The 24,650-nt window shown below is 41.0% G+C and overlaps 1 protein-coding gene and 1 pseudogene across 2 annotated transcripts; both read right to left on the bottom strand.

Annotated features, from left to right (window-relative positions):
- Positions 1 to 23: 23 nt before the first annotated feature.
- Positions 24 to 7,295, bottom strand: LOC121766510 (villin-3-like). Of its 2 annotated transcripts, none has more exons than XM_042162763.1 (23): positions 7,040 to 7,295; positions 6,058 to 6,198; positions 5,827 to 5,926; positions 5,672 to 5,740; positions 5,351 to 5,587; positions 5,067 to 5,244; positions 4,842 to 4,974; positions 4,456 to 4,615; positions 4,231 to 4,381; positions 4,047 to 4,150; positions 3,804 to 3,962; positions 3,641 to 3,709; positions 3,496 to 3,564; positions 3,252 to 3,389; positions 2,963 to 3,091; positions 2,067 to 2,214; positions 1,941 to 1,951; positions 1,715 to 1,855; positions 1,487 to 1,612; positions 1,297 to 1,353; positions 940 to 1,177; positions 617 to 834; positions 24 to 528 (listed from the first exon to the last, which is right to left on the bottom strand). In XM_042162763.1, the coding sequence occupies exons 2-23, from the start codon at positions 6,111 to 6,113 to the stop codon at positions 415 to 417; spliced, it is 2,805 nt and encodes a 934-aa protein (XP_042018697.1). In that variant the 5' UTR covers positions 6,114 to 6,198; positions 7,040 to 7,295; the 3' UTR covers positions 24 to 414. The 2 variants fall into 2 exon arrangements, with proteins under 2 accessions (XP_042018697.1, XP_042018698.1); XM_042162764.1 differs by lacking the exon at positions 7,040 to 7,295 and adding an exon at positions 6,832 to 7,012.
- Positions 7,296 to 20,441: 13,146 nt separating this feature from the next.
- LOC121766784 lies at positions 20,442 to 21,372 on the bottom strand (annotated as a pseudogene).
- Between the last annotated feature and the right edge of the window lie 3,278 nt (positions 21,373 to 24,650).

Here is a 24,650-nt window from a genome sequence, read left to right as displayed (position 1 = left end):
TATGTAAAATAAATTATACACTGTAATGAATCGAAACCTTCATTGTATTTTCCACCTTCCATGAATCACAAGTAACGTATCAATAATACTAACAAATATCATACAATTCGTGAAATAATATCATCTGCACTCCTTCTAGTCTCATAAATAGTGTAATAGCAATACATTGACACCCTTTCGATCAAACGCTAGTAAATTGTAAAAAATAAAAATGATCACAAGGATGCAGAAAAAGAAAAGAAAAGAAAGTAGAGTTAAATGCAGAGAAAAGTTGAAAGCAAAAGAAAGGAGCCAAAACCAATGCCTAACAATTTGCAGCTTTATGAGTAAGTACGTAGGTAGTTGTAGTAAGAGATAAGGTGCAGTTGGAATATGAGATGAAGCACGAAGACCTGAGGGAGAAATGCGCGTTTTCTAGAAGAGCTCAGCTTTCTTTTTGAGAAGGTCTTGCTTCCATTTCGGGGTCTGGTAGAAAGCTTCTTTGCTCATCTCAAACACTGTCTGGAATTCTTCTTCAGAAAGATAGGCCTAATAATCAGTGCATGTTCAAAGGGGATTAGTCTCATTGTGATGATTTTTGTTAGAGATGAACGTGATCAAAGATTATGTAAGCAACCTCTCGGTGTTTGGAATCAATCCCTGGGACAGACTTGGATTTGAGCTGCTCATAACTATATGTACCCTCAACAGCTTTAGAGGCACCCTCGTCTTGCTCGTTTTCCTCCTCATTAGCATCTTCATTAGGCTCAGCTAGCTCCGAATCCTTCCCTTCCAAATTTTCATTGGCTTCTTCCGCAAAGGCAGAAACGTCTGTGTTTTTCCTTGGAGTTCGAGCTGTAGAATAACAAACATTTTGCCTCGGTGTAATTCAGTATTCAATCAAATGAACCTTTAGTTAGAGAGAGAGGAAGATGGAGAGGGAGAGAGAGAAAGAGATACCAGTAGGGCTAGATTCTGCACGTGGACTTCTGAGCCTTCGACCTGGAGATGATTCGGGTGATCGTTTCTCAGCAGTCAAAACAGAAGATAAAGCAGCCACTGCAGCAGCTCTCTGCCCTTGGCCCCTAGGGGCTATGACTGGTTTCGGAGATGAAGTAGAATTGAATGCAGTGTTCAAAGCTGCCAAAGCTGAAGCCCTTTGAGTTGGTCCCTCATTATTTGAAGAATTGGACTTATCCTGAATTTCACACAGCTTAGATCAAGCACATGTAGTTCAAGAAAAATGCTGAAATTTAAATACAATAAACTGAGCAAAATGCCTCATCAAATGTAATATTGCATAAACTGGAAATTTACCTCATTGCCATAACCAAAGAGTTGCAAAGCCTTCTTTTGGAATGAGTTCCCATATACCTGTTTAAGGAAAATAAGAAAACAAAACCCTCATTTCAACGAACAAGCACAAAAATGTCTTTAAGAAATTATAGAATTTTAAGCACATTGTGATCTCATTTAGTACGAAAAACCATGAATATGTGTAACATACACTTGCTTTTGCAGGATCCCATGAAAAATATGTGGTGAAGAAGCATGGCTCATTTCCTTCAGAAACTTTGTAAAGTGGAACATTTGGGGCTAATCCGTCAAGTGAGGCAGCCATCTCCACATATTTCTGTTGTAAGTTTCAGCAGTCAATAAAGCAGTTCTTGAGAGAACAACTTCAAGAACGACTTTAGCAATCGAAAACATTTTAGATGATGATCACTAGTACTACCTGTCCAATCTCGAAAGCAGATTGCTTCTCTTTTGTGTCCACTAATTGGCCAACCCAAACAATCACTTCCGCATGTGTATCAAGTATCAACATATCCTCCGTTAACAGATCATCTTGAGAGAATCTGTATATTTCTTCAACCTGTCATGTAAAACACAGTTTTTAGTCCTTGAATTGCTACAAGGGTACTTCATGAATCATGAAAAATACTTTTTACATCCTGTACCTCTAATTTTCCTGGATTCCGTAAGCCAGCATGTCATCATAAGAAAATGATTTAGAACAAGCAAAACATTGTTACTTCCAAGATATATCCATGGAGGAATAAAAATTGCATCAGAAATGTTGGTACCTTTATTAATGGAGTAAGCAAACAAGTGAGGATCCCTGGGAGTCTCGGATACGGACTTCTTACTGGTGTGGGCCTTTTTTCCTCCGACAGCACCCCAAAAGACCGAGCTCTCGGTTCCTTCTTTGGTGTGCTTGATTGGTGATCCAGGCTAGGTTCACAAAGAAACACGGAATTAATATCATCAAATGCAAAACGAGATGTATCTTATATAATAAGCTAGGGCTGGCAAGTCGTGCGGATTGGGTCGTTATCGGGTCAACCTGATAATGACTCAACCCAATAAGGCCTAACCTGAACCCGACCTGTTAAGGAAACTGTAAATCCGAACACGAACCCGACCTGCTACCTTCAAATCCGAACACGACCCGCACCCGACACGAACCCGTTATCGACACGATATAATATGGGTTGACACGACACGATAACAACCCGAACCTGATATTACACGATTAAAACCTAATATTACACGATTAAACCTTAATTTTTAACCTAATTTACACAATTAAAATTCGTTTTATACTATTTAAACCTAATTTATAAGAAATTAAAACATTAAAGTAATATATATTTTTTTAAATAATAATAAAAATAATAATATTATTTCTTAATGGGTTACCCGTATCCGACCCGCATCCGACCCGAACCCAACCCGAAATTATCGGGTTCTTAATGGGTCAACCCGATAAGGACACGGATCCAATAAGACTTGACCTCAACCCAATAATTTCGTGCGGATTCGTGTCGGATTATCGTGTTGTGTCGAAAATTGCCAGCCCTATAATAAGCCATTCAAAGTAGACAAGATCTTTGTAGCAAGTAATAATCCATAACTTAATATTCAATTAAAAATAAAGGCATCTTATGCATGATTATTCATAACTTTGTAAAGTGCATACCTTGAGAAATTCTGCAACCTTGACTCCTAATTGCTGCTGCTCAACGGTACTTTGATTCCCTATCCAACAGAAATTTGTTGTTCCAGATTGAAGCACAAAACACTGGTTCGAGTTCAATGATGTGGCCACCTACAAAGACAGAAGAGCTTTGAGATATCCATAGTAAATAAAGATGATCAGATCACATGATGAAGCCAATGACATACAATATTTGATTAACGTGAAACTCGGGTTTTTGGAAAATGTCGAAAAGTAATAACTTCAAAATTAAGAATCGCATTGAGCATACCGCATCAACTTGCAGAGCTTTATTATTATGCACAGAAGTTCCAGATATGCAGAATAATGCAACACCATCGGCAGTGTAGGTCTCATCTTTTCCGCCCTTTTCAGCTATACGATCCTTGTAACCAGAGCTCATTCCACCCTTAAAAAAAAGATTTAAGGTTGCCAAAGAAATGTTTGACACTCCTTTTTTATTTGTTAAAAAATATTGATCATGTTACTTTCCAACGACAAGTAGTGAGAGGCACCTTAAGGGTCACCATGGGCTGGAATATGGCTATAAACTGAGGTGGCTCTTTCCCTTGATATATCCGGCTCTGCCAAACGATTCATCATGTCGTAACTTTTTAATTCACAAGTATCTAATTTTAGTGAAACCAGGTGGAATGCTACCTGCACTGGTCTCCCTTTTAGTGTGTTATACATTGTATTACACAATCTAGTAGCTGACTCTACTTCTTCCTGGGGATTGGAAGAGTCGAGTTTGGTAAAACGATTAAAAGATTATTTTCCATTGAGTATAGATCGCTTACATAATGTATAAGAAGCAATGTACCTGAACACTGTCTTTCCCAATCCAGCTACACAAGTAGAAATCCTCCTTTCTTTCATGGTGATTGTATGTGTAGAGCACAATGTAGCAATCCCCACGGTAAAATTTTCCAATTTCTTCTGCTGGAACTGCAGTTTTCTCGCTGCCATTGATTCGCCAAACCTGGAAATATCACTCAAAAGTTCAAAACATCTTCAGGTAAGAAAGTAAGTAATACCAGTCTCAAACATGAAAATGAAATTAAACCTCTAGTTTTCCACCTCCTTCAAGCAAAGGAGGAGCGATGTCCTCGACAACTGGAGCATTTTTAGTAGCTGCCTTTACGCCACCACCTTTCTGTTTCAGTAAGGCTGAAAGTTTTTTGGTAGAGAAGTTCATACCTCTGCCGACATGTCAATATATATCTATGTAGCTCAGGACTAAAGTGTACCTGCTACTTTCCCCCTTCCCTCCTCGACAACAGCAGTAGTTGATGCCACTGGCCAGGAGTCAAACTTGGATTTGAAAGCATGATTTTCATGACCCTGAATAAGCCCGATTATTTGTGTTGATTTTGGTCTACTTTGGCTAATAACAAACTCCTGAAATTGTCACTTGGCTTTGAGAGATCAAATTAACCACATTATAGTATGAATATGGGAGGTTAGATTTCCACCTCTGCAGCTTGACTAGCAGCTTTTCTCTCGTCAACTTGAGTCACTCGGCCAACCCAAAGAAATATCTCATTGCCACAATCCAACAAATAACATCTGTTATTTTCAAGAAGTGACTTGGAAAGCTCTCCTTCTATGGCATTAGCATTGCCATCTTTTATGCTGCGAAGAAGAAAAGCAATTCATTGAGATTAGTCCATCCAGTAAATAATCGGGACAATCATTTACACCTCGATTAATACATTGAGGAAAAGAAGAAGGTTTGGAAGAACACAAGACAACATGGATTCTAACACTCCATATACATTTTTATGCCACTTGATGGTGGGCATACAACTTAGGAAACTTTTGCAATCAAGAACTGCGACAGATATTGTTAAACAGCTACCTGTAAAGTTGTGGGGAAGTCTTATCCGCAACAACATCATCGTCAGTGATAACTTTTTTACCAATGGGAGCAAAACCTCCGAAGAGAACCCAGAATTCACCAGAATCTGATTCAGCTTTTAATTTTCCATCATCTGTAAAACAGAGGAAATACAAATAACAGATATTATCATTACAGACACATAGATAAAGAAGTGAGAATTGGAAACAGAAAAACAGTTCTCACCAACGATTGCAACATCACAAGTCCCTTCGTGGTACTTGTCCTTCAGAAACTGGACTACTTCTAATGCCTTTCCCCTTTCTTGAATGTTGGAGTTTGCACCATTGAACTGATATATCTTGTTTTCAGTGTCGAGAATAAAGACATCGTCGTGATTCAATGATGATCGGGAGAACGGGACCTGCATTACACAGAGACAAGTTATTATAAACAATCAACCAATCTTCGGGTGTCTTAAACCCGGGCGCAAGACCGATTCTACTGGTCAGCATATGGATGCTGCCTACCTGTTTCAACCTTACAACACGTTTTCCTTTACAGATGTATAATCGAGTTTCAAACTCTTCTTCTTCGGGTGTCTTAAACCCGGATGCAACACCACCTTCTAGTGGTATGATACAAGGTTTAAAGTATGACAAGAATTTGTCAGACTCGTGTCCTTGCAATTCTCTGTACTGAACAGCACGGCCGCCAAGAACTGCATCAAGTTCGACAGTTTTGATAGCCGCAGTCCCTGCTTCATCCTAAGAATATGTGGAACATCATGTATGAAAAATAAAACGTGACTTGAGTGCTTCTAATAACAATAGAAATAAACAGAATTATACTTGGCTAGTATCCTTTCCGAGCCAGAAGTGTACATCATAATGATAACCGCCTCCTCTTCCAGCAATTGTCTAGGCACAAAAGACATGGAATTAAGTCTAGATTAAATATTTATTCTCCTTCTATGAAATAGCTACATTGCTTAAAACGGACGAACCTGTAGAATGATATAAGAATCTCCGCAGTAGAATTTCCCATAGTCAAGTTTTGGCAAGGGAACTGGTTGGAAGTTCTCAATTCTCCATATCTCAAGCCCTCTAGCTTAGAATTAAGTTTAACAAGATAGGTAGATTCACAATGAATAAATGACAAAATAAAGATGCACAAACCATCAAATATGTACAACACTTAATTAGGCAACAAGAATTGTCTCCATAAGTAAGGATACGCTTTTTGACCAACTCCCTGAAAAGCAGGTTCCAGAGATTTTGCTGCGTTAGACATTAGGTTATACTGTTCTTGGTCGTGGAACGGGAACTAGATTCCTCCGAGCAACTGATGGTTGAACTGGCGTCAGCAGATTCAATTGCTGAAATGAAGCAACGAAAGAAATTCTTCAAACAGCTATCCAACACAAAATTTTACAAAAAAATTTAGTTTTCATGCTAAAGATTCAGTTATTTCGGTTTAAGTGATGATATCTATTCAGAAAAAATATTTCAGCGTTTACTAACACCCCTACCACACAAAACTAGCATCCAAAACAACTACGAGTTTCTTGGTTATATCATACTAACAAAAGGCAATGGAGGGGGAAACCGACTCCACCATTGCCAACTAAGTAGTCAGATATACAACACGATGTTGATCACAGAAGCCTCAATTATATTCAAACACTTGCTGTCATTTTCACAAATTTCAATTATAAACCAATTAATAGAGCTAATCAAATCACACTATTCAATATCAAAACATCAAGCTGCAACTCCACCGTCAAGGCATTTCCCTCAACCAATTTATTTTTTAAACTCGATGATCATTCTACTCTAGGTGACAAATCAAACTCAAGCATATACTACTACTAATTAACAAAAATCACCTTACTCTTCAGCACTTTTTCAATAAATGATCATCCATATACATTACATCTATTGCAGAAGATGAAGTAACTTCTTATAACAGAAATTTAAAGCATTTCCATCTCACAATCAACCGATCATACCTCCAATCAACAAAAAATGCAATCACAGTCATGATAAAAAATTTGGACGAAAACATAATCAGAATCCCTAAAAAAGCAACAAATAGAACCAATCCAATCACCAAAACCTTTTGGAAACTCCTACTTTCATAAGGTAAAAAGTAATGCGAAAAAGAGAAAAGCAAAGGTGGTGGCAAAAATGAAACGACAAGTGAGATAAATGATTCACATTAATAGAGAAAAGGTAATTGAATCATTGCTGCATGTAATCTACACAGGTGAAATCAGCGATTCTGTGATTGCATCTCTGTTTTTGATCGCAGGATTCCTAAATTCGACGATAATTTTATTTTACAATGGCATATTTTCGAGGCAGCGTTTGGGCAACAATGGAGGAGAGATAGACGAGGAAGTGATAAATATAGAGAGAGAAAGAAGGTGAATGAGAGAGAAAGAGTAGTCCGGTGATGGTGGCAGCACCAGCCATGTTGGCTTTTCTTCTTTTTATGGGCATCCTTTTTCGCCTTTCAATTCTTCTTTAAATTCACTTCTCATATTTTTTCTTTTTTACTTTTGGAGAGATAGTGTTGTCATGCTTTACTAACCGTTTCTTTTCTTTTAAATGCTTACTATGATATATTTATATTTAGCCAAAATTGATCAAAATTTTAGTTTGTTTGCAGAATCTGAAAAAATAATGAAGTTTATTATACTCATCTTGTAACAAAAAATTTTAGCAAATGAAAAATTATGCGTGTGTTATTATCAAAGAGCTAAGAGAATTAGCAATGGGGCGCCCTTAGGAGATTCCTATGCATCGCCACGTCATCATTTTTATCCTCCTACCCTCCCACCTGTAATGGGGCGCCCTAAGGTGCGCCCTATGCATTTTCTTTTATTTGAATATTCAAATAACTATAAAAATTGGGAAAAAATTTTATTTCATTTATAAAAACTAATACATTACAATACGAATTAAAAAAAAATACGCAAACTCAGCGACGGCGGTTACTGACCCACACTTCTTCAATCATGTCGTTCATGAGCTGAGCATGGTCTTGTTGGTTGCGCATTGAGGTATGTCTAGATAGAACCTCATTGAAGCCCGTCGGTAATCCTCTAGCGGTGGGCGCGGCCGCCGTGCCGGACGAGCTAGATGCACCTTCATCATCGTTCCAGTCGGTGATGCTCCCACCTTCATGCTCGGCTATCATGTTGTGCATGATTATGCACGCATACATGACATCGGCGATGACTTCCTTGAACCAGAGACGAGCCGGCCCTTTCACTATTGCCCACCGTGCTTGGAGCACACCAAATGCCCGCTTGACATCCTTCCGCGCCGCCTTCTACTTGTGCGCAAATAAAACCCTCTTCTCACCAATTGGGCAGCTGATCGGCTTCACAAAAACAGGCCACCGTGGGTATATGCCATCGGCCAAGTAGTACCCCATGTGGTATTGGCGTCTGTTGGAAGTGAACTCGATGGCCGGGTCGTTGCCATTGCATTGCTCGGTGAAGAGGGTGGATGAGTTGAGGACATTGATGTCGTTGTTTGACCCGGCTACACCGAAGTAAGCATGCCAGATCCAAAGCCGATAGTCAGCGACGGCTTCGAGGATCATCGTCTGGTGGCTGCCCTTGTATCCACTAGTGAATTGGCCTCTCCACGCCTTCGGACAATTCTTCCACTCCCAGTGCATACAGTCGATGCTCCCTAGCATCCAAGGAAAGTCGTGCACCGTCTCGTGCATCTTCATCAGGCCCTGACAATCAACAGCAGTCAGCCTGCGCAAATATGTGTCCCCGTAGGCATCCACAATTCCCCTACAAAATCTCTTCAGGCACTCCCGGCCTGTTGTCTCTCCGACGTGGAGGTACTCGTCGAAAATGTCCGTCGTGGTGCCGTAGGCCAACTGACGGAGTGCAGCCGTGCAGTTTTGCAAAGGTGTAAGGCCGGGTCTGCCGACGCCATCTTCCCTATACGTCATGTATTCATCACGTGACTCCAACGTCCGGACAATGCTGAGAAAAAAGTAACGCGACATTCTAAACCGGCGGCGGAAAACAGTCAGGCCCCACCGTGGTTGCTCGGTAAAATAGTCTGCAACCAGACGTTGGTGAGCTGCCGCGTGGTCATGTCGGACAACCGTCCGACGTCGAATAGGCCTGTGGATCCGCTCCGCCGCCGCCGCCGCCTCCTCCTCGCGCTGCAATTCGGCTAAGCATTCCGCCATGGCCTCTTCAACGGCTACATCTAAGGCATCCCCGGTCGGACTACCTTCCTCCGAGGAACTAGTGGTATCGTCGTCGTGGTTATTTTGGTATGTAAGAGAGGTAGAAATGTGAGAGATGAGAGAAATGAGAGAGGCGAGATGTTCGTATGAACAAGTGAATGAGAAACGAGGTTTTAATAGACAAGATTCGGAAAAAAAAAATTCAAAAATGCGTGCCATCGTCCGTGCCTATTGTCTGCGGAGCCCACAATGGTACCCGATGGCGCAGACGATGGCCTATCGTCCGCTCTTCTTCCGCGCCCGAAGCTTAGGGCGTGGGCGTAGGGCGTGCCATCGTTCGGGCACCCACAATGGAGCCATCGGGCCCGCCTGAGGACGATGGCACGCATTGGGCGTGCCATCAGGCGCCCCATTGTGGGTGCTCTAAAAGATGTTGTTTATTTATAAAGAAAATGACGTTATTTAGTTGAAAAATATTAACACCATATTTCACTTAAGTAGTTGAATTTTAGCCGATTGATTAATGCCAATATATCCATACATAATAACGTTTGGCTGATTTTTAAAATTGATAGACTAACCATAATCTAACCAACTTTCATTACTTTTCCAAAAAAAAATTATCTTTATATTTTTATCATTTTTTTTTTGCATTTTTAAAGCGTGGCTACATAATCTGCGAGCATTTACTATGATCGCAACTTATTACACCTTTAGGGCTCGTTCGCTTAGCCACATTTCATATTGCGTGTATTAAAATCGACTGGAATTAAATGTGGGTGGCCCCACCAACTGTTATTTAATTGTTGGTGTTTGGTTATACATAATTAAGGGTCGGCTGTAGAGAGAAATGGCTTAATTTTTACCATATTGTCCTCCATGTTTGAACACTCTTCCAAATATACCCTCATTCTTTAAGCGGCAAACGGAAACGAAAATTTTGAATTGCTCTCCAAAATGAATGTCAAGATTTCGCGGCAAAGCATTGTCTTTAAATACTGGCTGGACGTTTCTCATGAAGCGTGGTACGTCGGTTTTGAGTGTAGTAAGTCGATCTCCTTACCTATTCGTTGCAACTATTAGCCATAAATTCGTACTCCGTTCATACAAGGCTCATTCTAATTTTGACGTTGTGTTTTGCAGCTTAATATGTCGAATGTCGTGGGAGGATCGGCCGCCGTAGCGTTTGGAGGGGGTGGTCCTTCTGGTAAGTACCTATGGATTGACCTCCATATTTTAAATTTTTTAGTCTTGTGCTCTGGGATCGTTAACGCGTCTAGCAAATTGTATTCAGGTGTGCCTCCTGAGAAACCCAGTCGCAAGTATAAAAAGGGGGACCGTACTCGACGGCTTTGGTCCCACCGCGAGGAAGAAATCTTGGCAGCGACCTTGGTCGAACTGGTTGCTCTGGGCTGGAAATCAGACAACGGGTTTCGGACCGGCTACCTTCAGAAGTGCGAGGACAGTATCCGCCAAGAATTTTGACGTCCGACATCAAAGGTACGCCGCATGTCATATCCAAAATTACTGCATGGAAAACAAGCTACACCAATTTGCGCAATATTTTGGATAGAGCCGGTGTAGGGTTTAGTTCGAACGGAGATTACAAAATTACATCGATGATGAACAGTGGGAGCATGTTGTTAAGGTGATACCATACCATATATCATTGTGTATACTGTATTTGTGTAATATCCCATTCTTGACTTCTTTTGGGTTTTAAAGGTTGATCCGAAAGCGAAATTCATTCGCCATAAGTCGTGGCCTTTGTGGGAGACTTGGAAAATCATATTCGGAAAAGATCGCGCAATTGGTGGCTGTGCCGAGAACATTTCCGTAGCTGCTGCGCGACTTCGCGTTTCGGGTGGTGGAGGTAGTCAGTGTGACGAGAGTGACTCGCATCCACCCTTCGTTTTAGTCCCATTCACTGATCCGGAAGCACCCGAAGAGGAAAATATAGCCGATCACATCATTTCGGGAACAAGCTACAAGCAGCCTGTGAATGCCAAATCAGGGGGTGAAAAGCGTAAGGCAGGCAGTTCAGACGAATTGCTTATGGATTTTCTGGCCAACTTACATGCTGAGACAAATTAACGGTTGGAAGTTCTCTCGTCGAAAATTGGGTACGATTTTGATCTTAGACATGCCCGACAAGCGCTGTTTCAGAAGCTTGGTGAGGTAGACGGACTCACCATAGCTCAGAAGTACCGACTATGCAATATATTAGGTGATAAACCGCAGAGGCTTGAGGTGTTCATAGGAATGCCGCCACCAGATCGGCTTGGGTATCTTCTAACTTTATTGGAAGAGGGTTGACTGACTACAATTTGAAGCTGTTTTTGTTGTCTACAATTATTGATGTTGTTAGTTTGTTTTCTTTTGTTGACGTTAAGGTCGTTTTGCATGTGGTTGTTATGGTTTAGGCGTGTTTCAGTTGAACAAGAATGGGTAATGTATGTTAGGATTATGTATGGTTACTCCCAGCCTAATTTTCAAATATAAATGGCAAGGTTATGGAGTACATTAATGTCACAAATGCAAATATGCAATAACGATAGAGTAACTTACCATACAAAAACTGCAGTAAAGACATACACATCGATAGAGAAACATACATGTTCAAAACGATCGTGACTTCTAACCACCCGACCCTAATTAGAATAACTACCATAATTCCGATAACGACCAAAATAAACCAACCCTACGGATTGTAGCATGTAGCAACAGCGATCACAAACAAACCCTAAACCGAGTTGGAACCAACAATGTGCAAGTCACTTACGGTCCCCATATTTTGCGGGATCAAACTCCTAGCTATAAGGCGAGTTCGATGCGCACGAACTTGCGAACGGAGATAGATGCTTTAAACCCTGAAGTACATTGTTCTGAGCGCGGGTGCATGGGTTAGGTCGTTCCCTTTCAAACCTTGTCTAGATGTTTCTACCTTCCACAATGTCGTTGAAGTTCGTCCTAGGCTCATTAGTGGAGGCCCCTTTAGAAGGATTGACGTCGTCTTCCTCGACAAAAAGTTTGCGACGCACGCCTAGTTTGGGGGTAAAACTGGAGAGTTTACCTCGTCTTCGTCGACATCCACTTCCATGTCGTCATCCGAACTTGATATCTCTAGCACACTTACCGTCAGCGACTCCCTTTCCTCCCCATCACCGAACAGCTTACCGAGACGGTAATATTCGGCCTCCCCGTGATAGTAGTACGCCGCTGCAAAGGGGTTGTTCTACAATTCCAACACGGTGCAGTATTTAATATCGTTGTCGAAGAAGAGAAAAAAAAATTAAACGTACAGTTTAGGGATTTGCTAGCACCTCAATGATCTTAACCCAAACGGCGTCGGCGGCAATCACAAAGTTCTCAACCCTGTTCCAGTAGGTACCTCTTGCGGATATGATCTCGTAGAAGGTTCGACGTCGGACGGACAGGAAACAAATGCGAATGACGAGTGACGCACCCGTAAATGCCAATCCACACTTATCATGAATCTCCCGAGAAATGCTATGTCACACCCCAACCCTTTTGATGTATATACATACTAAAATAAACACAAATTTGAGTCAAGAAATAAAATGCCAACACGAACATATTCTCTATCCAACACATATATCCAGAAACATAAAATATCATAAATACTTTCATATACATATGCATATCTTTATGATCATTTTTATTATTATGTGACGGTTCAAGCCTGGTATCTGTCTGGGATTTCCATTGTATACAACCCGTAGGTCCCTTTTATTTATTTGACCTTTCCACGAAGGCCCCTCTTTGCATTTCGACCTTTCCACGAAGGTCCCTCTTTGATTTGACCTTTCTACGAAGGTCCCTCTTTGCATATTTTCTTTGACCCGTAGGTCCATTATCATTGTATATGACCCGTACGTCTTTTGCCATTGTATATTAGTTCCAGGGCAAGACCGTCACATATCCTTTTTAATCTCATGATTCGAATAATTCCAATGCAATACGTCAAACATATCCATTGTAACAATTACTTATACATATATTCCATCAAATAATTCCAATGCTATAGATAAACATATCAATAGCACAAATCACATATCCACATCATATTACACCATCAATATCAAATAATACATACCTATATTAGGTTCACGTCATATAATCCAAATATTCAATCCAAGACAACAGATATCAATTAATCATATAACGTATGTAAGATTTAAAAGTATGATTTATACATAAATATGAGAAAGAGTCTAACCAAACCTCTTATTCTGTCTCCTCGTTCACAACTCTCAGTCCTAACTATATAAGCTCAAGGATATAGTATTTATTTTTCTCTAGATTCTATACTCCCTCCGTCCTTCCAATTCTTTTTTCTTATTTTCTCCTTATACTCCCTCCAATATGGAGGTGTCCTCAAATAGCTTAGTCATAGCTTTTAAATTAGTCCACCTAATACAAGCATTGTTTCTCCCACTCACGTATTATATTATTTCATGCATATATAGTTTTATTAAAATGCTATGGCGGCTAAGATTTGATCAAACTTAAAAATTTCCTAAATTATATGTACCCCATATGTACATATATAGCAATAAAAAGAATCACACATATAATAATAATAATAATAATAATAATAATAATAATAAAAAAAAAAGATCACTACATATAACCACATTTTAAAAAGAAATAACACACGTATACTTATATCAACATATGTACGACTATATTAATTTGACATAATTAATTAAAATGTCATTTTGTATAGTATTTTTCTAATGCAAATAATATTTGTAATATACAATGATAATAAAATATTCTAACACACTAAATAATGCATGTTTTGGGTTAGGGACGGTACTCGCTATGCATCAAATTCGTTGGAAAATCGTCGTCTTTCCACCCGATTTCTTTCTTAAGCCGCAACATGGTATCGATGAGCACTCCATCAACTTTTGGTGACCGATTTCTGTTGTAGAAGTACTGAGATTGCAACGGAACATTATGTAAGGCAATGAGAGAGTTATATTGTTGCATGGTTAAAGCCAATGCCTTTGGGTTGATCACCAACCAATGTGCTATTTATATTAGCATTAGGATTAGCATTTAATTTGTGATGGACTTCTAACTACTACAATCCATCATGAAAAATGTACTAGTGACCACCATAGTCAACATATGCATCGATACACACTCCCACTTTGGTCATAGCTATAGATATTGTAAATCTTTTTGAGTTGAGTAGTCGAACATCACATTACTCCATAACACATCAATCTATCGAACAAAAGATTTATTAAAGGCTTCCCAAATCACCCAAATCTGCCTAGGTAATAATGTCGAACACGGTTTTGTCATACACCCTCTGCACTATGCTTCATTGAATTGTATGGGTCCCCAAATGTGTGCCTCATGTTGAATAGCTCTTTTGGGTTTTGCGGTGCCTCATTACCAGGACCTCACTCCTTCAGGTGGTATCGTACACTTTTGTACGGCGTCAAAAACCCGTTACTATTTGCGTAACCATTGTCACAGAGGTAATAACATCCTGAGACAAGCAAACGGTTTAGTTAGAAAGCAATGATAGAATGATAGACTGTGATCTTGTACCCATGAATTTCTTAATAACCAACCTTGCGGGACCCTTAACCCTCTTTGTTGTGTTACAACAACACGCAACACCCGGGAATCCCCTGTCGAACCCTCCCAACCTGGTAGGAAGAACACAAATTGCATGTCCCTATCGCAAACTGCCAAAGTATTCGTTGCTATCTGACCTTTACACGTTCGATAACGTAGCTTGTCTGTACTGCTCACCAATACGTTAATGTGTGTACCATCTAGCGCCCCAAAACAACCCTGGCATATGAAAGTAAACAAATCTCAGTACATTGTAAACCGACACTGTTATGTAAACCCTTGAAGATGAGTTAGACTCAATTACACATCACACCTTGAACCATTTCCAACGGTCGTCCAAATACTCAGCCGTTACCGCCTCAGGTGTGGACAACAATATATCATGTAAACTCAGTACAACCCCCAACACGTTATTCACGTAATGCGAAAAGGTGGATCCCGACCTCCAAAACTAGAACTTCACCACCCGATTCTTTTGATGATGCGCCAATACAAGCACGGACATTGCAACTTGTTCTTCAACACCAACGTACTTTCCAATTATCAGACCACATCGGCTTGATAGAAGGTGACAGAGGCGGCCAAAGGTGTTCCGGTCCATTCGTAGATTAGCTACCCAATCGTAGTCAGTGACATTAACCAGCCGATCCATACGCTTGACTTGCATATGAAGCTTATTAAGTACACTATAACGCCGAGCGTTCTCGAGAATAACGAGTCGCTTCCTGTGACTTTTACTTTTCAAATATCGGTGGACTAATGTTGTGGTTTCTAGACGCAACTTTTGCATTATGTTCTCTACGAGGATGCACAGCAATTGAAACTTACAACGGGAGTTTCTCATCTATACCAACAACAAATTGACCAAATATCATAAACATAAATCAACATCTATAACCCATCAAAGTGAGTTCACCACATACATTTATCCGGAAAATCAAAACCACAACAACTTAAATGACAAACGTGTGAAACCCGCATACCTTTTTGCCGGATCTACTTCAATTTTGCCTGAACTGTTGTCCGAATCGACAGACTACAAGAACCAAACGGATCTGAAACGTATTCAAAATTTCGGAAAGTGAGACACACTAAAACATATATGTGGAAGAAGAAGAAGAAGAAGAAGAAATTGCAATATGTGTAAACCCTATAACCTAAAATCGCAAGCCGTCTGTTCGATATGCCCACATGAAAGGGTGCCGAGCATAGACGATTACCGGTGTGTGAAATGGTCCCTTCTTCGGCTGATTATTGATGTGTCGAGAAGGAAGCAACAAGTAGAGAGAGAGAACACACTGTACTGCTGAATGACAAAAAATGAGAGAGTAAAAATTGGAAAAAGCTGAAATGGGGTAATTCAAATATTTCAGGGGCACGGTGGTGATTTCGCTTCCAAATCTTGTCAACTGTAGCGGACCAGATGGCAAATATGACATCCCTTCCGTGATTTATTTTTCCAGAAAAGCTGCATCAACAGTGCGAGCCGGGGGGTTAGTATAGGGCAAAACGTTATTAAAAACCAAACCAACATAAATACTCGGAATTGACCCTATTTACGCCCAACTAATGGTCAGCGAACAGCGAACGGGCCCTAATATGTCATAAATTGTGAATAGAAGCAGCAATCTGTTAGAGCATCTCCAGTGGGCGGATGTCCCAATCGGACATCCACTAGGACTTCCCAAAAACACCTCCTGCCACGTCACTAATACTTCCCATCCCACTGCCACGTCACTAGGACATCCCCTTCACAATCCGCCCTTCCCATCGCCCTTCCAACTAGGACTTCCCGCAATAAAAAAAATCACAAATTCACAAAAAAACAATTTACGTTTATGGAAATAAAATTTCAACACGAATACGAACGGGAAAAATTAACAACTTCATTTAAAAAAAACATACATGATTTGAAAAAAAAAATTACATAGTAATAAAACAAAAAAAAAAGTACTAACATCAACCCTTCCGCGTCCAAACCTCTTCGATAATATCATTCTGAAGTTGAACATGGGCATCTGTTTACCGTATGTCGGCAAATGCACGCATCCGCTAGACCTCTCCATGAGGTACCCCCATATTCACATTCGCGGTGGCCACGCCGTGACTTGGACCTGCACCCGTATCATCTTCATTGGTCCACTGAGTCAGTTTCGCAGCTTCATTTTCGATAATCATGTTGTGCATTATGATACATGCGTACATGACATCGCCGATGTTGGGAATATACCACTGCCGTGCAGGACCCTTGACTACCGCCCATCGACTCTGGAGTACACCAAATGCCCGCTCCACATCCTTGCGTGCTGCTTCCTGACGGCTCGCAAAGTATGACTTCTTTTGTTCGAGCGGATGCTTGATTGTCTTCACAAAGACGGGCCAGTTTGGGTATATCCCATCTGCCAAATAGTATCCCATATTGTACTGGTTGCCGTTGGCGACGAAACTGATGGTGGGACCAACGCTATTGCACTGAGCATTGAACAGGGGCGACGACTGGAGAACGTTGATGTCGTTGTTCGACCCGGCGACTCCAAAATAAGCATGTCATATCCACAGCCGGTAGTCAGCTACAGCTTCAAGGATCATCGTGGGATGTTTAGCTTTGAAGCCAGTAGTGTACATCCCCTTCCAGGCGGCGGGACAGTTCTTCCACTCCCAATGCATACAATCTATGCTGCCCAACATCCCAGGGAACCCGTGCACCGACCCATGCATATCTATCAGCCTCTGGCAGTCTTCGGGGCTCGGACTCCGAAGATACCGCTCACCGAATATCGCTCTCACGCCCGCGCAAAAATTCTGCGGACACTCGACTGCTATCGAATCGCCAATGTGGAGGTACTCGTCGAACATGTCGGCCGCGCCTCCGTACGTCAGTTGTCTGATTGCGACAGTGCACTTCTGTAAGGGCGTGAGTCCGGGTTTGCCAGCTGCATCCTCCCTGATCCTAAAATACAGGTATCTTCTCTCTAAAGCACCCACGATATGCATAAACAGCGGACGATGCATCCTAAAACGTCGCCGGAATAAGGCATCCCCAAAACGCGGCTGCGGAGCGAAGTAGTCCTGATACAACCGAATATGTGCAGCAATGTGGTCACGGGGTATTATAGTTCGACGACGGATCGGCCGATGTACTGCCGCCTGCTGCCGCCGCTGCTCACTCTGGTGTAGCAGCCTATCTATCGCACCTTCCACAGCGACCTTCAATTCATCCTCGCTATCACTGTCACTAGCCATTGTAGATATACTTGAAAATAGAGATGTAGAGAGAGAAACTTGTTAACACAAGTGGTGCGAATGAAATGAAGTTCAACGAGCCATATATATAGAGTTTTAAAAAAAATTTAATATACCGGACGTCCGACCCACGCCACAATGGCGGACGTCCGCCCGCCCGTCCGTCGCCCGCACGTCCGAGGACATCCGACGTCCTTACGGGACGTCCGTATCCGAGTTGAAACGCTACAATGGCGGACGTCCCGGTCGCCCGTCGCGGATGTCCGACCGGACGTCCGCCATTGGAGATGCTCTTATTTTCTCCTTTAAAATCAAAGAGGGGAATAAATGTAAGATAATACATACTGTTTTTGATTTGTAGGTAATTTTGTATATTTAGTTTATGATCTTTGTCGTAATTTATGAAATGTAAAATGTGTATGTGCAGACATATGAGGCAGAGTGATACAATTCCTTTACTTACTAATAATAATGAATTGTTACATGATAATACTAATTCAATAAATAACTCAGCCAAACAAGTCGAACTCAATATAATACATTAACTGGAAACGTTTTGGAGAATAAATTGAATACTAAAGTCTAATATTGGTTTAAACAAATGACTTGGTTTAGAATAAGAATATTATGATTGAATTATTCGGTCATTAAAACCTTTTCTTATATTTATCGGGTTCGCCTTTTTAAGATAATTTTAATGAACATATATTTTGTTCGGACTTTAATGATAGATGAACAGATATTTGTTCGCCTTTTTTGTCTGCCGGCTTCTGCATTCATGTGGTTTGTGGCCCATACAGCCCATGCATAACATATTTAACATTGCAAACTCACATTGTTAGTGAATTTTGCTATTTTTAATTATTTCTGTTTTTGGTGAGAGAGAATGTAGAAAATAAATATAAGTGTGTATGTATTGAAACAATGTAGTATTTAATTGCATGTCATTATAGGCAACGCTAATTTTTTTTTTTTTTTAAATTAACTTCATATATTTATATCATATATATGAAGGAGGAAATTACAAATCAACTCCTATAACAAGGAGGAAAGACAAATTACGCCACCCAGGGTTCGAACTCGAGACCTGCAGGATGGACGCGATTTAATTGTGTATTTTTAATTTGTTTGTTTGCTTGCATGCATGATGTTAATAATAGACTTATTTCTCAATAGCATTGACTTAAATATAATAGAGGGAAAATTGTCAAAAAAATTAAGAAGTTTAATCAAATTATGGGATAATCAACAAAAGAATAAAGTTGGATTTCTTTGCAACTATTCTATGATGACTTTTTCGATAAAATTGTATTTGACGTGGCAATTGAGAAACGTGGATGTCCTTGTCGGCGAGTCGAACAATGTCATATTTTTATAAAATAATAAGATATTATTTCATGAAAGACATCAACAATATACTCCATCGGTCCCAAAAGAATCTGCACTTTAGTTCGTGATGCACTTTTTATTAGCACTATAAATACATGCAAGTATACAAAGTAGGAATAGTATAGCTAAAGGTCAGTACCAGATATCGATCACGGGAAAACAATCACGAATTGGCTACCTCCTACTAAAACTCAATTACTATTTGGAAAACCGAAAGATTTTGAGAATTTTGAAAACAAAGAACAATTTGAAAGCAATAAACAACTAGATGCAAATAAATCACGGAGATAAAAGTATACAGATAAGGGAATTCCAGGGATGTGCGTTCACAGTTATGGTTATACAAGTTCCAACTACAATACCTTAGCACAGTTCTTACTTTAATAGGACGAGTCACCTAGTTTATGCCCATACGATACAAACGTTGATTACTAACTTTAGGGTTGTCAATCTTAAATATGTAACTCCTAAAAGCTCCTAAGACCCTAGAAAGGTCCTCACTCTCAATTAACAGTGCCGTTTTAAAGGAAACTAATTGTAGTGTCTACTAAGTGGATCTAACTCGCCAACCTCCTCTCACGATTATGTAGCAAGTTATATTAAATCATCCAAGATTATGTCACTCAATCATGAAGCGTCATTATTCACTTAGAGAAGAAACAAAGTAAAAATAAAACAGATATTAAATAGAAAATGAATTGTATAATCAAAGTCGTTACTAACACATCCCTAGAATCCTATGAATTTAGTTACACATGATGTAATAATCTAAAGACATAGATTGAAGGTAAAACAATTGGAACATAAAACTAAAGCAAATAAAACTCAAAGGTTGAATCCTTGTAGCTTTGATGCTCTTCAATCCTTCTTCAACTCCTTGCACAATGAAGCACTCTAACTTTTAATCTCTAGAAAATATGTTGCAAAAAGAGGATACTACTAAAGAAGCTTGAGTGGTATTTATAGGGGAAAAATTGTCCCTCTCAAATAAGGAAAAGGGTTGCAAAATATGGTAAATCTTGGAGAGGAAATTAGGGTAAATCTGCTCGCCACTATTTTGTGGCGGACCGCCGCACCTTATAGAATTCAGGTATGTAAATACTGCTGTTTTGGGTAGTTCGTCACTCTTAGAACCCTTGCTAAGTTAAGCAACTGGAACAACTTTTACATTATCAATAACAGGGCCACACATATGACCAAAATCATAAATCTTAGTATGATAAAATGGATTCCAGAATCTAATCCTAGTCCTGTTTGAAACTGCTTCAAACCTAAGGCTTGCATTCTTGAACCACCCTTTTCCCTGAGATGTGAACGGAACACTTATACTTTTGCCGCCTGCAAAAGCTTCCACGGTCATCGTCCCGTGGCATCCATTATTAGCATCGCCAACGGTGAATGTTAGTTCGTACCATTTCTTTTCAACTGTTCTAATAATTTGTGCGATTGCTGTTTCTCTGCCTCCCACAAACTCAATTGCTGCAAGTCCCGATGGGACGTTGAAGTGCTTTGAGTCAATGTATTTGACAGGTTTGAGTGACTCGACGATCCATCCGGGGATCGGTGAGCACAGGTCCTGGCGCATGGGGAGGATGAGGATGCCGGTGGAGTAGTTCTTGAAGACGTGGGGGCCTGTCTCGAAGCCTCCATTCTTCACCAAATTCCCTGGGAATTATTTATCGAGTCAGTTATTTGTGTTGTTTAGATGTTTGTTCCTCGTGAGTCAGAGTAGCTAAGAAAATGAAGTTTGAATACTTACCTGGTGTCAATTTCAGGGGCAGCTTTTCCTTGATAGCGATGGAGTCGAGGAGAGGTCCACAGGTTGGATCTTCTTGCATCCCGGGATTGTGGAATGTGACCTTCACAACGCTGGAATTCGCGCGTACGTATCCCCTCCGTCGGTGCTGTACAGCCCGGCGACGGCAACCCGAATGTGAGCGTGTAGCTTGCGCCTGGCTTCAGATTCCTGACGTACTGTGTTACCGAAGCCTCACCCACGTGGGACGGCGAAGTAGAACCCGCCTGGCTGAGGCCCACCATGGATGTACTCAACTAGGCCGGAGATAACCCATTACTTCCCAATTATCACTGTTTTATTCAGCTGCGCTGCCCTTTGGCCCTACTTCAAACTCTCCATTTGGTAGTAGTCCTGGTGTGATAGAAACATTTGAAATAACAAATAACATTAGTAGAAGAATAGCTTGAAACTAAATTGAAACTAATAATGGAAATAACTAACATTAAGTTGTGGGCTTATGTCATACCATCAAGATGTTGAGGAGCTTCTTTAGCAAAAGCTAGGGTGTTGCATAGGATGAATAGGGCTAGGGACAAAAGAGTAGGATAGGCCATTAGAGCTATCAAGAAAACAAATGAGCTTAGTCTTAAGAGCATCCACAATAGCGCCTAGCCGAGCGTCGGCGCTAGGCGGTGCGCTAGGCGATCTATTGCAACCGCCTAGCGGATTTCGCGATAAAATACCGCCTAGCGCTCGGCGGTTCCGCGGCGCTAGGCAGTGCGCTAGGCAATCCGCTAGGCGCTATTGCAGCGTCCGGATCGCCTAGCGCACCGCCTAGCGCGAATTTTTATTTTTATTTTTTATTCCGAAACACTATATATACGCGACTTGCCTGTCATTTTCATTCGCACCACTTGTATTAACGAGTACTCTCTCTATCTTAATTTCTGTACAAGATCAACACCTAGAAATGAGTAACACCGGTGGTAGTGGTGGGAGTGGTGGGGATGCTGAGGAGTACGAGCGTATAATGAACGAAGCGCTAGAGACCTATACGAACCGTGAGATTGATCAATGGATGCAGAGGGCCTTGCAGCCGGCGGTACCTCGACCTCGACCAGTGGTACACCGCCGAGCGGTGATTGATCGTGATCACGTAGCTGCACATCAGCGCCTATACGAAGACTACTTCGCACAGGAGCCGCGGTTCAACGCCAACCTTTTCAGGCGCCGTTTTAGGATGCGCAGGTCCCTGTTTATGCGTATTGTTAACGGATTGGAGCAACGATATCTGTATTTCCGCTTTAGGCACGATGCGTCTGGCAGACCCGGCCACACTCCTATTCAAAAGTGCGCTGCGGCAATCTGGCAGTTGGCCTACGGAGGCGCTGCAGACATGTGGGACGAGTACCTCCACATCGGTGAGACGAGTACCTCCACATCGGTGAGACGACTGCCCTGGAGGGTATGAAGTATTTCTGTCAGGGCGTGATTGAAATATTCGGTGATCAGTACCTTCGAAGCCCTACCACCGATGACTGCCGGGATTTGCTGCGGATGCACGGGGAACAGCATGGGTTCCCAGGGATGTTAGGCAGCATAGATTGTATGCATTGGGAGTGGAAGAACTGCCCCGCCGCCTGGAAGGGGATGTACACTACCGGCTACAAGGAAAAGAATCCCACGATGATCCTCGAGGCCGTAGCTGATTACCGGCTGTGGATTTGGCATGCGTATTTTGGGATAGCTGGTTCGAACAACGACCTCAACGTCCTCAATTCGTCACCACTTTTCAACGAGCAGTGTCAGGGTGTCGGTCCAGCCATCAGTTTTGTCGCCAACGACAACCAACATGATATGGGCTACTACTTGGCGGATGGGATATACCCTAGGTGGCCCGTCTTTGTGAAGACGATCCGATGCCCAGGAGATGAGAAGAAGGCCTACTTTGCGGCACGGCAGGAGTCAGCGCGCAAGGACGTGGAACGCGCATTTGGTGTGCTCCAGGCTCGATGGGCGGCAGTTAAGGGGCCAACGCGTTTGTGGCACGTCGACTGCATTGCTGATATAATGTATGCCTGTATAATCATGCACAACATGATTGTCGAAGATGAAGGTGGACAACTGAATGATTGGGCCAACGACGATAATGAAGCTGGTCCAAGCCACGGCGTAGCCGCCCCTAACGTACGGAGTGGGGTACCCTACGATGAAGACGGCCGCCTCCAAGCACATGCCGACATGCGCCAAACGGAGGCTCATATTCGACTCCAAAAGGATTTAATTGAAGAGTTATGGGCGTTGAGGACTGCACGACGTTAGTTTTTTTTTTTAATTATGTAATTTTTTTTAATTAATGTACTTTTTAAATTTTATTAATATTAGTGAATTTTCTCGTTTTTGTGGCGTAAATTTAATTCCGTATATTGTGTGATTGTTAATTATTTCATTTTGTATATATTTGTTAATAGTGATGTGGATAGTATTATTAATGTTTCCCGTATATGTCTCGTAAATTAAATTCCGTATATTGTGTGATTGTTAATTATGTCATTTTATATAATTGTTATTAGTGATGTGGCTATTGATGTGGCTGGGCTATTTATGATGTGGCTAGGCTATGGCTGGGCTATTTATGATGTGGCAGGAGGATTTTTAGTGCTGATGATGTGGCAGTGGCTAGGCTATGGCTGGGCTATTGCTGGGCTATTGTTGGGCTATTCCTATTGTGGATGGCCTAATGAATTGGATCAAGCTTGTATATATATATATAGTATATAATAAATCTTGAACACTTACCAAAGCTGGAAAATTAATGAAACTAGAGCCATGTTTGAATCCCATGAATTTAGGCGGGAGATATGTTTGACTCTTGCAGTTTTTTCCCATGTTTTAGTGCCTTTTCCCACAAATTACCACATGAGTTTGGTTTTCAACTTTTAAGTCTATCATGGGTTGCCGTGATTATCTCGGCCTATGTTGAATTCTTGTTTGCAGAAATACTCCACCATTCTGTCTCTATGTCTATTCTTCCACTTTTCTTTTCTTTTCTTTCTTTTTTTCATTTTGAAAAAAAGTAGATTGGAAAAAAAGTTTTAAACAAAAATACTTGCCTTTTGTGTAGGAACATATTGTTGGAAAAATGAATGTCTATGTAAGAAGAAAGAGACATGAAACTTGTACGTACAGTTTTTTTTAAGAGCATCCACAATGGTCTAGGACCTCCCATAGCCCTCACATAGTCTTCCCACTGTCACATCATCCAGCACTAAAATCCTCCTGCCACATCATCTGGACATGCAACTGGACATCAAATAGCCCTCACATAGCCTATCCACATCACTAATAACAATTATATAAATTTAATTTACAATTGTAGCAACATACGGAATTTAATTTACGAGATAAATACAGGAAAATTGAATAATACTATTAAAATTTCAAAAAGTACAATAATTTAAAAAAATACATTTAAAAAAATTAAATAAATCTAAATAAAAACTAATGCCTTCCAATCCTCCGCGCCCACAACTCTTCAATTAAATCCTTTTGGAGTCGAATATGAGCCTCCGTTTGACGCATGTCGGCATGTGCTTGGAGGAGGGCTTCTT

Source organism: Salvia splendens, chromosome 15 (assembly GCF_004379255.2).
Source record: "Salvia splendens isolate huo1 chromosome 15, SspV2, whole genome shotgun sequence".
Taxonomy (NCBI): Eukaryota; Viridiplantae; Streptophyta; class Magnoliopsida; order Lamiales; family Lamiaceae; genus Salvia; species Salvia splendens.
This window is presented reverse-complemented; position numbering and strand designations above follow the sequence as displayed.